Here is an 18,601-nt window from a genome sequence, read left to right as displayed (position 1 = left end):
ACCATAGTTAATATGTACAATAATTTGAAATTTGCTAAGAGAGTAGATCTTAAGTGTCCCCCCAACACAAAAAAGGTAACTATGTGAGGTGATGGGTGTATTAATCAATTTGATTGTAGTAAACATTCCACAATATATATGTATATTAAATATTTACATTGAACCCCTTTAAAAAATCAGATGGTACAACCTAAATATATATGATTTTTATTTGTCAATTATACTTCAATAAAGCTGGGGAAATTTTTAAAAAATTTTTTGAAAGAATAAGCATAAATGGTCAAGGAAGGTTGGTGAGGTGGACAAAGAACATGCAGATTTTAGGATAGAGTAAATGAGGAATTATTAAATGTTTAAAAAATAGTGGTATCACTCTCAACAACAAAAACATTCATTCAAAACTAAAAAACATGAAATTTTTACTTCTTCCTAAAAAAAGCACATATTATATGTTACCTAATATTATATGTTTACCTAATTCTTGGATTCTCACCTACTATCCAGAACTGGAACATTACTGTTGCTCTGCACATTATAAATGGCAATGTTGCCATTGTGATAGCCAACTGCTAGGAGATTAGGTGCTCCAATTGAGAAATCCACAGCAGTAACTCCATATGGACTCTGATAAATGCGTTCTGGCCACTGGATAAAAAAATTATATTACATTTTAAATTTGGTTTTGCAGGCCATAAAAGATAGAACATAATGGTGGCTAAATGGTAGACTGTCTGGTGGCAGGGGAAACATAAGAAGAGATAGTCTACATTCAGTTACTCCTCTCCCCCTGACTTCCAGTATAGATGAGAACAAAACATCAATTAGTTATTTCCTTTATGTTGGTGAATCCTCAGAACTCAATAATTTTTAAGAAATATAGCATGGCCTTCTCTAATAATTATCCTATTTTGGTAATCTTTCTGCAGGATTTGTATGATCATCATAGATCACCTTCTTTAAGAGACAAGTATGGGCTCCAAATAAATTATCTAGCAATGTTCCTATCTTCCAGTAACTGTTTCAGATGCTTGGATTATCTAGACATTTCTAAACAGTGGATAGAAGAAGCTCCAAAAAACTCTCTAAGGTAGTCTTTTCTACAACCCTGTGAAGAGTTTTATTGTTTTATTTAACGCCTAATCTAAATTCTTTCCTGCTTCTAACAATCTATGTGGAAAAGAAGACAACTTACTGATGATGGATCAATTCTTCCATGTTTAAAATTGCTTCTTCCTTCCTTTCTTTTACTCTACATAAACCCAGCTTCCTAATAGAATGGGGATATTTGTAAAAGCTCTAATTATTATTTTTTTTGCCCTCTGATCCTTTTCTAAGTTTTCTACTTTACATTTCAGTTATTAATTAAAATTAATAAAAACCTGCAAAGTAACATATTGGTTACAACTGTTTGACAAAAATATGATTGATTCTTATTATTCTTGAAAAATTCATGCTAATAACATGGTCATATTCATCTATCTCATGTATTCAGTATAGCAGAAATCTATCTTATAAGGTGATGATTTATTCATATATTAAGAAACAACCCAGTATTAAATGAAAATTAATTTTCAAAGGATTTTCACTTACAAATTTATTCTTCATTTTGATAAAAAATAATGGTTCGATTCTGGATCATCAGATCTAACAGCACACAGTAAATGTTCAATAAATATTTATTAAATGAATTTATCCTATATCAGCAAAAATAAATTTTAATTCTTACAGATTAAAACCAAAGAAAATAAAGTCTTTCTTGGTCACTTGTTTGACTTTAATTATCACATACAACTATGTGTTTTATGAGAATTATGTCAACATTTAATTGACTAAAAATGGGTTTATTCCTATTTGGTTACCGTAGGATTCTTTATTGACCAGCAGCAAGCCAATCCTCTTTTTTGCTCTTTAAATCCAAAGTGCCCATAGCCAACAGCCAAAAGGTCCTGAAAACCAGCAAAATATGTTTAAAATAAGAGAGGATGGCATAAAAATATTGGAAAATGTGTAAAGATGCATATTAATGAACTGTGTTAAAAATAGTGTTAAGAAATTTCTATTAAAAATATATCTACTATTTTTATTTTACATCTCCATCTTTAAAGCAAAATAATAATAATCATCATATTTTCAGACTAATGAATATCTAAAAAGAACCAATTGCTAAAAAGTTCTTTTACATATTGAGATACTCTTCCAAGATTGTATTACTACATTATATTTTATGGGTTTTTGAGAATGACCTAATTATTTCAAATATAAAGACAGGGTGCCATGAACTGAATTGTGTCTCTTGCCTTAAAATTCATGTGTTGCAGTCTTAATCCCCACTCTCATTGTATTTGAGGATAGGGCTTTTAGGAGGTAACCAGGGTTAAATGAGTTCATAAAGGTCATAATCTTAATCCAATAGGATTGATGGCCTTATAAAAAGAGGAAGAGACACCAGAGCTCACTCTCTCCACCACATGAGAGCACAGCAAGAAGGTGGTCATCTACAAGCCAGGAAGAGAGCCTTCACCAGCAACCAAATCAAGCCAGCACCTTAACCCTAAACTTCCTGGCCTCCAGAACTACAAGAATATAAATTTCTGGGTTTTTTTTTAACCCAGCCAGTCTATGGCATTTTGTTATGGCATCTCAAACTGATTAATAAAGCAGGTCATTTCAAGAAATACTTGTAGACAAAAATCTAATAACTAACCAAACCCAGGCTCATCTTCATAATCAGAATACCTTTATCAAAAATATATTATTATATTTTTTGCCACAACCCTATTTTCAAGCCAACATCATCACTCTATAATTTCCTCTGTCTTAAACCACTCTTCGTCACTATTCCTTTTACCCTGACACGGACAAGCTTTTATTAATCTTTTCTAGACTCAGCATAGGCACCACTTCTTCTGAGAAACATTCATAAGCCTCTCTTATGTATTCCCACACCACTATTTATTTCCTTTATTAAAGCACATAGAGACCATTATGCAGGCAGGGTCTATGTATGACTAAATTACTACTGCAACTCTAGTGCCTTATCAGAGGTCCTGGCACAGAGTGAATGTCCAGTAAGTATTTGTAGAATGAATTAATAAATATGATAGATTATTACTGGTGAAGATAGATGTTTGTCATATTTGAAGCTCCATTAAAAATTATTTAACTTTAATCTCAATAGCAATATATTAACTTTTAAAATGCTAGTATATTCAGTTTCTAAAAATGATTTATCTGTCTTTATTATACAGTTAGTATTGATTATTAAATCTCACTCATCTAACAAGATGTTTCCAAACGTAGTTTTATAAAGACCAATCCATACTTAAAGTGTTTTATGTTATTAAAAAATAATGTGCATAATTTATGGGGCGCCTGGGTGGCTCAGTGGATTAAGCTGCTGCCTTCGGCTCAGGTCATGATCCCGGGTCCTGAGTTCGAGCCCCACATCGGGCTTTCTGCTCAGCAGGGAGCCTGCTTCCTCCTCTCTCTCTGCCTGCCTCTCTGCCTACTTGTGATTTCTCTCTGTCAAATAAATAAAATCTTTAAAAAAAAATAATGTGCATAATTTAAATAATGTGTCACATAGATTTCTATAAAAATGATTACAAAACTTCTGTTTTTTAATAACCATAACAACCTAGCATATTTGCACATAGTACCTTATAAGGTGTGGCAGCAAAATAATAAGGCTAATTCTTAAACATAGTACAATGCGGTTTAAACAAACAAATTTGTTTTGACCACTTAAAAATACACTATCTATTCCAAAGATATTGTCATTACACAAAAGGTTTTGGAATCTCTAATTGAGAATCATGTCTTCAGAAGCAGTTTATAAACCCCAGGAAAAAATAAGTCTCGTTACTCTATAATCTCTCTCTCTCTCTCTTTTTAACTAAAGAGAAGGAGGAGAGGGACAGAGAGAGACTCTTTAAGCAAGATCCATGCCCAGAGTGGAGCCTGACAGGGGGCTCAGTCTCACAACCCTGAGATCATAACCTGAGCCAAAATCGAGAGTCACTTAACCAACTGAGCCATCCAGTCACCCTTATAATCTTCTCTTTTTTAAAAGCAAAGCTACTATTCCTAACTTGGTGGTTCCTATAATTTGCCTCAAGATGATTTCTGGCAGCAGCGCAATTAAGAGAAAGAACCCTGGAGCCAGGGGTTTGGGCTTGGATTCTAGCTGTTTCACTTACTAGTTGTATAACTTTGGGAATTTAATAGATGTGTAACTTCTTCAGCCAAGTTATTTATCCTTTTTGTACTTCAGTTTCCTCATCATCATATTGGGGATAATAGTACCTAACTCAGAGTTGTTGTGTTAATTTAAGTAAAGTGCTGGCAATGGCACCTGGTACATAGTAAGTGCTGTTTAAATACTTGCTATTTTCGGTAGTAAAAGTTAATTTTAGGAATCTCAAAGTTATTTTGCACACTTTCAGAGTCACTAGAATAAGTATATACTTCTGAATATGATACTCTAAGAAAAATACAAATTTGGGTACACGAGTTTGATATATCTAAAAATAAATTGATTATATATGATCTTCTGGTTTACTTTTCAATGTCTGATATGGATTCAGAGAATACGGTGTCCCAAATACATCTCCTAAAATAAAAATATAATGTCTTCATTTTAAGGGGAAATTTTAGAACTATTTTCATTTTCCATTTTTGAAACATGAACTTGTAAAGGGCTGTTAAAACTCTGGTTTATGTCAATTAAAATCCCTTGCCTAAAACCTGAGAAAAAGAAAACTTCATTAGTACTTGACAGTTATCTTTAAATGCTAAAGATAGAATTGTTAAAATGTTCAATAACCTACAGGATTTATTTTATTCCAGGCAAGGCTGCTCACATTAAGACCTTTGGTTAAGTCACAGGAAAAGGACCAAAGTCGTTCCAAATTGGCTGGTATTGTTGACTGTTCTGTACTTATTTCTATTTCTTCTTCCTCTTCCTTCTTAACCTCTTCCTCTGTCTCTTGTTCAAGTTTTTCACCTTCTAGAAAGTCTTCAGGTTCTTCAGGTTCTGGTTCTAAAATTAAATCACAAAAAGAGATTATTTTCCTCTATACCTACAGAAGCCTGGCAAAGTCTCCAAACAGCATCTCTATCTATGAGACACTTCAAGCACCAGTGAATCTGTTGGAACATATGGCCCAAGTGACAAGGCATTCTGAATGACCGCCTGGACCTGTTGTAGAATCCTCTGTTGTTCTGGGTCCCACTCAAAGGAGCACCTTTTCAGTTCACTCAGTTAATGAGTCAAGTAACATGTCCAGATGAGGAACATGTTGCCTCCAAAGAAGGAAGAAGTCTACTAGGCATTGTAACTTTTGTTTGGTTCCAAGAGGGGCAAGATGAAACAATTTATCCTTCACTTTGGTAGGTATATCTTGACACACCCCATACCACAAGACCCTTGGAAATTTGACTGATGTGGAAAGCCCCTAAAAAATTTTATCAGATTTATTTCTCACCCTCTGGCATGCAAATACCTTATCAATAAGTGTACTTCTTGTTCACTGGGTTCAGTCAGCATAATATCATCAATATTATGGACCAGTAATGGACCAGTGTGATATTTTGTTGAAGGGAAAAGTACCTGCAGACTCAATTATGACATAAAGCTAAAGAAGAGAGGCCTCAGAGGAAACCAACTCTGCTCACACCTCGATCATGGGCTTCCAGACTCAAGAATTATGAGAAAGTAAATTTCTGTTGTTTAAGCCACACAGTTTGTGGTATTTTGTTATGGCAGCCCTAGCAAACCAATACAGCCCCTACCTATTTCTCTTCTAGAGACATGATGATCAACTAGCCAATGCCATGGGTTTCTGTGAGTCAGACTATTCTGATTTCTGCTTTGCCTGCTATGGTAGCCATAGCAGGCAACCTCCTTTCCTTTGGTAATTAAGTGTTGCCTGCCATTCAGGATCCAATTTTTAAGGATTTCAGTTTACTGGCAGCAGTTCCCACTGTAATGTCTGACCTACAGAGAAGAGTGACCACAGAGTTCTTCAAGGATGTTGGGATACCCCCTCACAAATGTGTTTCTCAAAATTGTGGTAAAAGGTGTATTATCCTTCTGCAGTGGGTGAGAAAGTTGTCATGATGAATCCACCCTAACATTCCAATGTCCCTAAGCCTTAGGATACCTTTCTCTATAGCGTCCCAAAGCAGTTCTGACTTCAACTTCATTTAGTGAAAACCACATTTTGGTCCAATATTAGCTAACAAGAAAGAAAGAAAAGGAAAGAAAAGGGAAGGAAAGGAAAGGAAAGAAAAGGAAAGGAAAGGAAAGGAAAGGAAAAAAAAGGAAAGGAAAGGAACAGAAAAGAGGAAAGAAAAGAAAAGGAGAAACTAAACTATTAGAACCATTTCTAATCCCCTGAGCTCCAACACTGGGTCCAGAATATCGGCTTAGTGGACCCATATCAGTAAACTTGATCTGATGTAACTTTATATTCCTTCCATCATTACCCTACACCCTTAATATCCATTCCCACATTTATTCCTCAGATTTCTGCCTGTATAAATTGGAAAAATCAGCAGTCAATTCTGCAAGAAGTCATAACAACCCCCAAAATGTGTATAGACCTAACAAGTTAAGTAACATGAAACAAACAAACAAAAAAAAGATCTGAAATGAGAATAAACAAATCCACAATTACAGTTCAGATTTCAACACTCCTCTCTTAATAACTGATAGAACAGGTAGACAGAAAATCAGTAAGGATACAGATAAATTGAACATCACTATTAATCATCTTGACCTAATGACAATTATAGAACAGTCCATCCAAAAACACCAGTATACATATTCTTCCCAAGTATCATAACAAATTATTTAAGATAGACCATATCATGGATCACAAACAAACAAAAAGACCTTAACAAATCTAAAAGAATAGAAATCAAAGTATATTCTCAGACCATAATGGAATTAAATAAGAAATTAATCATAGACTACAGATAGAAAACCCCAAAATATATGGATATTAAGCAATATTTATAAATAACACATGGGTCAATGAAGTGGTCTCAAAAGAAATTTTAAAAATTTTTAATGAAATGAAAATACAACATATAAATTTTATGAAATTCAGCTAAAGCGGTGTTTACAAGGCATATTTTAGGAAAGAAGAAAATTAAATATATATTTTACATATGTACCACCTATTCTATTCCTAGGTATTGACCCAAGAGAGACAAAAGCAAATGTCCAAGCAAAGACTTATATACCAATATTCACACCGACTTTATTTGTATGGTCCCAAACTGGAAATAAATATTGATCAACAGGAGAAAGAATAAACACAGTGCAGGATAGTCATACAATGGAATACTCATCAGTAATAAAAAGAAATGAACTATGATACATACTACATTGGTGAATCTGAAAATAATTTTGCTGAGTGAAAAGAAGCCAGCTAAATAAGGGTATATAATGTATAATTACATTTATATAAAATTACATTTATATAAAATTGCTATATAGGGATATAAAGCAAAACAGTGGTTTCTTAAAGATGAGGTGGGGCAAGAGGAACAGGAAGGAAGGATTCTAGAGGACATGAAGAGAAATTTGAGGGTGATGAATACATTCGTTACCATTATATATCATTGTATATATCATCGATTGTGATGCTGTATTAAAGCCTATTAAATTATATACTTTAAATATGTGCAGTTTATTGTATGTCACTTATACCTCAATAGCTGTTAAGAAATAACAATGCCATATCACTCTTTAAATGAACCCAAGATAATATAAATATTGTAGCATTTTTTAATTGTGAGAAAATTCATTGATATGTGTAGATTTTAGCTGTAGAGTTTAATAGGTTTTGATAAATATACACACCAATGTAACCAACACACCAGTCAAGATAGATAGAGAACATATCCATCAACCAAAAAAGTTCCTTCATGCCACTTTCCAGGTAAGCTCAACCCCCCACAGCCAAACACTGGTTTGATTTCTATCACCTCAGATTAGTTTTGTTTGTGATAGCATATCACATAAATGGGTTTGTTGGTATGTATTCTTTTGTGTCTGGTTTCCTTCACTTGACAATGCTTTTGAGATCCATCAAGGTTACTATGTATGTAAGTAGTTCATTCATTTTTTTTTAATTTTTTATTTCTTTTCAGCGTAACAGTATTCATTGTTTTTGCACCACACCCAGTGCTCCATGCAATCGGTGCCCTCTCTAATACCTACTACCTGGTTCCCCCAACCTCCCACCCCCCACCCCTTCAAAACCCTCAGATTGTTTTTCAGAGTCCATAGTCTCCATGGTTCACCTCCCCTTCCAATTTCCCTCAAATCCCTTCTCCTCTCCATCTCCCCTTGTCCTCCATGTTATTTGTTATGCTCCACAAATAAGTGAAACCATATGATAATTGACTCTCTCTGTTTGACTTATTTCACTCAGCATAATCTCTTCCAGTTCATTCATTTTTATTCCTGAGTTGTGCTCCATCATTTGTTTATGCATTGACCTATTGATGGACATCTGGGCTGTTTCCAGGTTGGAGCTATTATGAATAAAGTTGTTATGAGCATCCTTACATAAGTGTTTTTTGCAGACATATGTTTTCTTTTCTTGGGTGAATACCCAGGGACAGGGGTCACTGGGTGGATCTATGCTTAACATTTTAAGAAACTTCCCAGCAGACTTCCAGCATGGTTGTACAATTTCAAACTCCTACAGCAATATATAAAAAACCCAGTTACTCCATATTCTTGCTTGGTGTTGTCAGTCTTTTTAATTTTAGCCATTCCAACTAGTGTACAGTGGCATTTTGTTATGGTTTCAACTTGCATTTCCTTGACAACAAATCATGTTTAGTACCTTTTAAGGTGTCTACTGATCATTCATGTATATTTTAGTGAAGTTTCTGTTCAAATCTTTTGCCTATTTTTTATTAGACTGTCTATATTTTTTTAAAAGATTTTATTTATTTATTTGACAGACAGAGATCACAAGTAGTCAGAGAGGCAGGCAGAGAGAAAGGAGGAAGCAGGATCCCCACTGAGCAGAGAGCCCAATGCAGGGCTCAATCCCAGGACCCCGAGACCATGACCTGAGCTTTAACCAGCTGAGCCACCCAGGTGCCCCAAGACTGTCTATATTTTTATATGTGTATGTGTCCTTTACATATTTCTAATTTATGTCTTTGGACAGAGGAATGTTGTAAACATATTCTTCTAGACTGTTACTTGCATTTCCCCCCCTAAATAGTGTTACTCAAAGAGCAGACATTTTAACTACCTCAAAAGCCTTACCAATTTTTTTCTTTCATGTCTTGGGATTTTTGTGTATTAAATAATCTTTTCTGATGCTAAGATCACAAACATTTTCTCTTTTGTCTTCTTCTAGAACCTATCATTTTAATTTTTATATTTAAATCTATAGCCCATCTGAGTTAATTTATATATATGATATGACATGGAAGTTGAGGTTCATTTTTCCCATGTGGATATCTTATTGTTTCAGCATCATTTATGAAAAGATCAGTCTTTTTAAATTAGTTCACCTTGGCATATTTGTCAAAAATCAAGTGACCATATAAGTCTGTGTTTCTGGACCCACTCCTATTCTATCTCAGCCATCTATATGTCTACCCTTAGACAAATACCACACTTCCTACATTACTATAACTTTATAACAAATCGTTTGTGATCAGATAGGGTAAGTCCTTCAACTTTATTCTTCTATCTCAGAATTGGCTTGGTTATTCTAAGTTGTTTGCCATATAAAATGGGTGATCATTTTGACAATTTAATTATCTTTAAGGAAAAATTTTAAATACTAAGAAATGTTTCTTACTTTCACTCACATTTTCCAATTCTAGCACTCCATTAGTTTGTGTAGATCCTAATTTCTGTTATTATTTTTTATCAGTCTGAAGGACTTCCTTTGACATTCCTTGCAATGCTTGTCTGCTGGCAATGAATTCTCTCAGCTCTCATTTGTCTGAACATGTTTTTATTTCACCTTGATTTCTGAAGGATATTTTCTCTAAGTGTAGAATTTTTTAGCACAGTAAAAATGTCATTGCATTGTCTTCTGGCTTCTGATGAGAAATAAGGTCATTATTACCTTTATTCTCCAAATGTCATGTTTTTCTCTGGCAACATTTAAGATTTTTTGATATATTACTTATGTGCCTCAATGTGGTTTTCATTGTGTTTATCTTGTTTAGGTTTCATTGAGCTTCTTATAATTGGTTTAAGATTTTTTTAAGTACGGAAAATTTTCAGTTACCTTTCTTCAAATTATTTTTCTGCTTCTCCTCCTTTCTTTTCCACTACTACGAACCCAATTTCATGTATGTTAAGTCACATGACCTTTTAACACAAGTCACTGAGGCTCTTTTTTTTTTTTTTCTTTTTAGCCTTATTTCTCTCTGTATTTCAGTTTGGAATGTTCCTACTGCTTTGTCTTTAACCTCACTGATACAGATCTCCTGGTCTGATAAGACCATCCATTGAACTTTTCACTCAAGTATTAGATTTTTCAATTCTAGAAGTTCAGTTTGACTCTGTATGTAGCTTTCATTGCTTTCCTCATTATATTCTTATTTCCCTTTAAATCCTTAAGTATATGTTAATAGCGTTTTCTCTAATAGACTTATTTTTTAGAGAAGTTTTACATTCACAGAAAAACTGAACTTAAAGTAGAGAGAATTCCTCTACACTCAAACTCATACGTGCACAGAAAAAAATGGAACTTAGAGTTACTCTACACTCAAACCCAGATACATGCACAACCTCCCTCAGAATCATCATCCTGCACCAGTGATATATTTGTTATAATCAATAAACCCACAATGACAAATCATAATCACCCAAACTCCATAGTTTACATTAGGGTTCACTCCTGGTGTATAAATTCTATGGGTTTGGACAAATGCACAATGACATGCACTCATGATTATAGTAGTCATAGAGAATAGTTTCACTGCTCTACAAATCTTATGTTCTCTGCCTATTCATTCCTCCCAGCCCTCAAGTCCCTGACAACCAATGATCATTTTACTGTCTCCATATTTTTGTCTTTTCCAGAATGTCACACATTTGGAACTATACCATATAATGTCTTTTTAGACTGGCTTCTTTCATTTAGTAACATGCATTTTCCTCCACACCCATTCATGGCTTAAACATTTATTTCTTTTTTGTGCTGAATAATATTGCATTGTCTGGATATGCCACAATTTATTTATCCATTCACCTATTGAAGGAGATCTTGGTTACTTCCAAGTTTAGGCAATTATGAATAAAACTGGCTGTAACCATTTGTGTGCAGGTTTTTGTGGGTATGTAAGTATTCAACCACACTGGTAAATACTAAGTATTCAACCACACTTAGTAAATACTAAGGAGTGTGATTATGGACCATATGGTAACAGTATGTTTAGTTTTGTAAGGAACTGCTAAACTGTCTTCCAAAGTGGTGGAACTATTCATCGTGCAATCCCACCAGCACTGAATGAGAATTCTTGTTCCATATCTTTGCCAGTATTGGTGGTGTCAGTGTTTTGGATTTTCATCATTCTAATAAGTATGTAGTGGTATCTCATTGTTGTTATAGTTTACAATTCCCTAGTGAGCTTTGATGTTGAGCATCTTTTTATATGCCCATTTGCCATGTGTATATTTGGGGGCGGAAGTGTCTCTTAATGTCTTTTGCCCATTTTTTGATCATGTTGTTTTTCATTATAAAGTTTTAAGAAATATTTATATATTTTGGATGAGTCCTTTAACAGATATGTCTTTTGCAAATATTTTCTCCAGTCTGTGACATAACTTCTTATTCTCCTCATAATGTCTTTTACAGTGGAGAAGTTTATCATGCTTTTGGTGTTAAATCTCCAAAGTCATTGCTATACCTTAAGATTATTTAGATTTTGACCCCTAGAAGTCAACTCCTATGTTGACTTCTAGGAGTTCTGTAGTTTTGTATCTTATATTGAAGTCTATGACCTATTTTGGGTGAATTTTTGTGAATGATAAAAGGTTGGTGTCTGGATTCTTTATTTTGCACGTAAATGACCATTTGTTTCAGTACCATTGGTTGAAAAGACTACCTTTTCTTCATTGAATTGCTTTTTCTTTTTTGTGAAAGATCAGTTGACTATAATTATGTGGACCTATTTGGGGGCTCTCTATTCTGTTCTGCTGAAATATGTGTCTCTTCTTTTGTCTGTACCACACTGCCTTCACTACTAGAACTTCACAAGTGTTGAAGTCAGGTAGTGTGTGTCCTCCAGCTTTGCTCTTCTCCTTAAATATTGTGTTCACTATTGTGGGTATGCTGGACAAAATTCAACACCCATATATTTTTTAAAATGTTTAGAAAACTAGAAAGAGGCAGATTCCCTCAAACCAACAAAAGGTATCTACAAAAAGTTACACCTAACATTGTATTTAATGACAAAATATTGAATACTTTTCCTTAAGCTTAGGAATAAGACAAAGACATTTGCAGTCTTGGGGCAGGTGAAGATATCTTAAAGAGGACATGGAAAACATTAACTACAAAAGAAAAAACCTGATAGATAAGACTTCATTAAAATTAAAAACTTCTACTATCAAAAGAAAAACATATTGGTAAGTTACTGACTTAGACTAAAGAATTGTAATACATGTATCTTTCAAAGAGCTTATTCCAGAATATATAAAAATAAACTCCTACAACTTGATTTTTAAAAAGAAAAGATAATTCAATTTAAAATGGCAAAGGACGGGGCATCTAGGTGGCTCAGTGGATTAAGCCTCTGTCTTAGGCTCAGGTCATGATCTCAGGGTCCTGGGATCGAGCCCCACATCAGGTTGTCTGCTCAACAGGGGGCTTGCTTCCCCCTTCCCCTCTGCCTGCCTCTCTGCAAACTTGTGATCTCTCTCTCTCTGTCAAATAAATAAGTAAAATCTTTAAAAAAATGGCAAAGGACTTGACCAAACATTACACAAAGGAAGATATATAAATGACCAAAAAAAGCACATGAATAAGTATTCAACATGATTAGTCTTTAAGACAACATTCATCAGCCTTGATGAATCTCAAAAACATTATGTTGAGGGAAAGAAGCCAGACAGGAAAGAATACAAGTAGCCCTGGAACAATATAGGTTTGAACTGTGTGGGTCCATTTATATGTAAGATTTTTTAAAAGGAGTTAACAGCAAAAGCCACAAGGCATTTATTTGCAACTACCCAACCCACTCTCCAAAGATGGAATGGAAGGCAACCAGCACAGAGGCAGCACTTGCTACATGAGTGCCAGGGGAGGCCTACTTAGGGAAGGTCTGCAGGTCACCATAAGTGAGGGTAGGGTGGTCAGGTAGTGCATCCAGGGCTAGCAGGCAGAAGGCTGAGCTAAAGCAGAAGAATACACCCAGAGGGCAGTGATGGCGTTGTGCACAGAGCCCCACAGAGTCCTCTACCCACTGGCTTCCAGAGCTGCTTCAGGGGAGCCATGGGCCTTGGTCCTGTTGCAGGCCCTAGTGCAGATTCTTCCCTGTGGTGGTTGTGTCCATAATCTGTAACCAGTGTTGGCTTCAGGTCAGAATTAAACAAAAGCCTTACCTGTATTACCAGAAACCCCAGCATTATGAAATCTATTTGGGAACTATCTGTCCTATAATGGGAGGGATGTTGGATTTCTTTGAGTTCTTTTACCCTCTCTCTTTTTGTGAAATCAGAGTTGAAGAGCACCTATGGGGTACTCTTATCAAAAGTTCCATCACTTATGTGCTGGCCAATTTAAATACATATGACTGGTTACCTCCTGATACCCTGCTATAGTCAAAGAAATTCTGTATTCACCTTTGTGCAAAAAGAGGAAAAGAAAAACGGTAGTTAATGTGAGGCAATAGCCCAAGGGCCAGTGGAATAGGAAAAGTCAATATCACCTCAAACGGAAAATGTGGGGACTCATCCACAAGTGTCTTTGAGGACAGGAATTAACCTATACATTCTGGATGGTGAGGCACCCAGCTGACCTTGGCATGGTGACTGTCTGAGGATGGCACTGCCTGGTAGAAGCTGGACTGGTGTCCGTGGATATCCTCTTTTACCAATCCATAAATGATATTTTTGCTCCAATATCTATATTAATGAAGTCTTTGGATAGGGGAAAAAGGAGCTTCCCTAGATTTTAATTTTATAATAAAGGCATTTTAAAAAGAAAAAAGAGAGAGAGAGCCGCGTACTCCTGTTTGGCTGCAGCTGAAATGGCCACCTCCAGGTAGTACACCTGGTATACAACTCTAGGCAGTGGTCCAGCTCTGCTGTGCCTCTAGACTTCCTCTACCACCCATGGGCCCACCCAGCAGCTGCTGCTGGGCAGCTGAGGCCACCAGACTGCAGAACTTTGTCATTCTGGGACCAGCCCCTCCCACTGCCCCTGGCCCAGGCTAGTGTATGTACAAAACTTGTAAATGTATTTTCTTTACCTTATGATTTTCTTAATACCATTTTCTCTTCTCTAGGTTGCTTTACTGTAAAAACACAGTATATAATACATATAACCTACAAAATGTGTGTTAACTGACTGTTTATGCTATTGGTAAGGCTTCCGGTCAACAGTAGGCTGTTAAGTTGTGGGGGAATCAAAAGTTGTACTGTGCCAGGGTCATCATCCCTAAGCCCTGCCTTGTTCAAGGATCAACTGTACTTACTATATGAGCCCCTTATATGATATACCAAAACAATTAATCTATGATGAGAAATATCAGATTAAATGCCTATTTATGGGGATTAAGGTTTAACCAGAAGATAGCACAAGGAAAATCTTAGGGTTTATAATTTATTCTAGGCAATGGGAAGTTACTGCAGTTTTTTTAACAGTTAAGTTACCATGTTCAAATCTAAGTGTAGGATACATCAGCAGAACAGGATAGTAGAGTGGAAAGAGAATTTGAATGAGATCAGAAGAACTTGTCTGAATGCCTACCTCTGTCATAGGCTCTAAACTTGGAAAGTTTCTATGCATCTCATCTTCTTCATTCAAAAAGTGAAAGATTGAGTTAATCTCTAAAATCTTTCAAAATATTCCGTGAACATGAGTTGGGATTTAGCAATGAGAACAGGAAGAATGCCCTTGCAATACAATTAAGGAAAGATAATAAGCACCAGAACTTGGAAGGTGTCAGTGGCAATGGATTGGGGCTTTACATATGAGAAAATAATTCAATGCAGGGGCAAGAGAGAGAAAAAAGTCACAGAAGCTTATGAAGATTTTAATCTAAGGGACTGCCTCTTTTTGTGGGCTCTATAGTTTGAACTCGAATGTTACTTGGATGTTCAATGCTAAAAGCTGTATAATATGTGTCTTTCAATAAGTGATAACCCAGTCTGGAGGTTACATTTAGAAATAATTCCACTTAATTCTTTTAATTATTTGAGCTTGTCTAAACGTGATTTTTAAAAAGATTTTATTTATTTGTCTGAGAGAGAGAGAGAGAGAAAGAGAGAGAGAACTCGTGTACAAGCAGGGGGAGAGGCAGGCAGAGGGAGAAGCAGGCTTCCCACTGAACAAGGAACCTGATGTAGCACTCGATCCCAGAACCCCGGAATCATGACCTGAGCCAAATACAGACACTTAACTACTTGAGCCACCCAGGCATCCCCAAATGTGATTTTTAAAAATACCTTCTAAAACAGGAAGCTGACGATAAGCTGCAAGTTTGGGCTGAAATAAATTTTCCATTAGAACTCGTTCCATAAAAAATAAATCCTGACGAAACTTGTCAGATTTCATTATTGACTCTGAGCGATCCTCTTCATCATCATGGATTTTAGTCAGAATTACATTTTCTATATCCATTAAAGAACTAGCTTCACTGTCTGAAAAATACAAACATGACGCAATGATAAAATAATTTAAATAGTATTAGATGATTCATGTATTCTAAGTATTATAAAAATCACATTTTGTCAGTACTTGTTTTCCTCCAATATTCAAAACTTCAATAGACACTTATTGAATATCTTTCATGTACCAAGCACATGGAATATATACATATATTATCTCATTCTGGAATTCTTAACCACTAAAAAATGTATTATCAGAAGATAAACAATGATATCAGAAGATAAACAATGATAACTTCATAGGTAATTTATATCTGTATACATTGTTATTCAAATTTAAATAATATTATTAGTCTTCACATGGAGGTCTGATTTGATTGTAGTTTTTTAGAAATGCTACACCACTGTGTTAATTTTTTTTCTGATGCTAAAATAAACTACAAAAACTTAAGTGGATTAAAACCATGCAGATTTATTATTTTGGAGTTTAGTAGGTTAGAGGTCTAACCAGGTCCAATTGGCTAAAATCAAAAAGTTGATAGGATTATGTTCCTTTCTGGAGGCTCTAGATATTCATTTCCTTATCTTTTTCAACTTCTAGTGGCCACCCACACCTTTCTTGGTAGACAACATCATCACATCTCTCCAACCTTCTTCAGTCATTACATCTCTCTATGGCTACAGCTCAGAAAGCTCTCTACTTTAAAGTATCCATATGTTTAGTTTGGGATCTCCCATCTAGAGAAACTACAGCAAAGACCCTTGGCCACATTTTCCCCTCCTTTCTGCCTCCTGACCCACGCTGGTGCTTCTCTTATAGCCCACAGCATAGAACATCCCCTCCTTTTGAGATCTGTGAGTAATACAAGCTATCTTTTCAATGGCAGTGGTGTCCTCATCTATTGGCCTTGCCATGCCTAAATAATAATAAAATCCACAGTTAAAAAGTATCATCTACAAGAAACCCAATTTAAATGTAAAGATGAAGATAGATTAAAGGTAAAGAGCAATATATACTATGTTAACACTAATCAAAAGAAGATGGAGTAGCTATATTTAATTTCAGACAAAGTTGACTTCTGAGCAAGGAAAATTATCAGAAATAGGAGCATTGCATAATAATAAAGAAGTCAGTTCTCCAAGAAGACACAGCAATCCTAATCATTTATGCAGCAGAAAACAAGACTACAGAATATTTAAGGCAAAAACTGATAGAACTGCAAGGAGAATCAGACACATCCACTGTTATAATTGGAGATTCTAACACTATTTTAATAGAATACATGTTTTTTATCAAGCTCACTTAGAATGCTTGCCAAGCTAGACCACATTCTGGGCCAGCAAAGCAAACTTCAACATATTTAAAAGAATAGAAATAATACAAAGTATGCTTTCAGACCATAGTGGAATTAAACTAGAATTCAACAAAAAGATACCTGGATAATCCTAAAATATTTGGAAATTAAAAAAAAATACATAAAAAATAAGTCAAAGAAGAAGTCTTAAATGAAATTTTAAAATATTTGAACCAAATCAAAGTAAAAATATAACATCAAAATGTGTGAGATTCAACAAAAAGAATGCTTAGAGGGAAATTTACAACACTGCATGCATATATTGGAAAAGAAGAATGATCCAAAAATTAGTAATCCAAGCTTCTATCTCAGGGCACTAAAATAAGAAGAGTGGGCGCCTGGGTGGCTCAGTGGGTTAAGCCGCTGCCTTCGGCTCAGGTCATGATCTCAGGGTCCTGGGATCGAGTCCCACATCGGGCTCTCTGCTCAGCAAGAAGCCTGCTTCCATCTCTCTCTCTCTCTGCCTGCCTCTCCGTCTACTTGTGATCTCTCTCTGTCAAATAAGTAAATAAAATCTTTAAAAAAAAAAAAATAAAATAAAATAAGAAGAGTAACATAACCCTAAAGCTAGCAGGAAACATATATAAAAATTAAAGCATAAATCAGTGAAGTTGAAAACGGAAAATCATCAGAAAAAAATCAATGAAATTAAAAGTTAAGTCTTTGAAAAGATCAACAAAATTTATAATCATCAGTCACATTAACCAAGAAAAAAAAAAACAGAACATAAATTGTTAGTATGAGCAATAATAGAGGTGTCATCACTACTGATCCCATAGACCAAAGGAATAATAAGAAAAACTGTGCATAACTCTATGTTCACAGATTTGATCACTTAGATGAAAGGGAACGATTCCTCGAAAGACATAACCTACCAAAACTCACACAAAGTGAAATAGATCATCTGATTAGGCCTAACTCTGTTAAAGAAATTAAATCAATAATTCATAAAGTTTCAAAATAGAAAATAAGCCCAGATGGTTTTGCTGGTGAATTAAATCAAACACTTAAGACTTTTTTATACAATCTATTTCAGAAAATAAGTAGAGTGAACACTTCCCAATTCATTTTGTTAGGCTGTCATTACTCTAACACCAAAACCAGGTGAAGACATTACAAAAAAGAAGAATTACAGAACAATATTGTTTATGAAAATAACACAAAAATCCTCAACAAAATATTAGCAAATCAAATCTAACAGTGTATAAGAAGAATTATATACTCCAACAAAGTAGGGTTGGTTCCAGGTATGCAAAGTTGGTGCAACACTTGAAAATCAGTTAATGTAACCCATCCCATCAACAGGCTAAAGAAGGAAAATCACATTAGATTCAGAAAACTCTTTTGACAAAATCTAACACCCACTATGATAAAGAAGTCCCAGGAAACTGGGGTACCTGGGTGACTCAGT

At 35.0% G+C, this 18,601-nt stretch overlaps 1 protein-coding gene across 3 annotated transcripts in view; it reads right to left on the bottom strand.

Annotated features, from left to right (window-relative positions):
• DNAI4 (dynein axonemal intermediate chain 4) overlaps window positions 1-18,601 on the bottom strand; it is an 87,885-nt gene that overhangs the window by 22,611 nt on the left and 46,673 nt on the right. For all 3 annotated transcript variants that reach the window (XM_047725353.1, XM_047725354.1, XM_047725355.1), the window contains 4 exons: window positions 15,674-15,868; window positions 4,830-5,041; window positions 1,860-1,946; window positions 494-645 (listed from right to left, as the gene is read on the bottom strand). In XM_047725353.1, the coding sequence (XP_047581309.1) occupies window positions 494-645; window positions 1,860-1,946; window positions 4,830-5,041; window positions 15,674-15,868 (646 nt within the window). The remainder of the gene's footprint in view (window positions 1-493; window positions 646-1,859; window positions 1,947-4,829; window positions 5,042-15,673; window positions 15,869-18,601) is intronic.

Source organism: Lutra lutra, chromosome 4 (assembly GCF_902655055.1).
Source record: "Lutra lutra chromosome 4, mLutLut1.2, whole genome shotgun sequence".
Lineage (NCBI taxonomy): Eukaryota > Metazoa > Chordata > Mammalia > Carnivora > Mustelidae > Lutra > Lutra lutra.
The sequence above is the reverse complement of the archived record's forward strand: the minus strand, read 5'-3'. Positions and strand labels throughout refer to the sequence as shown.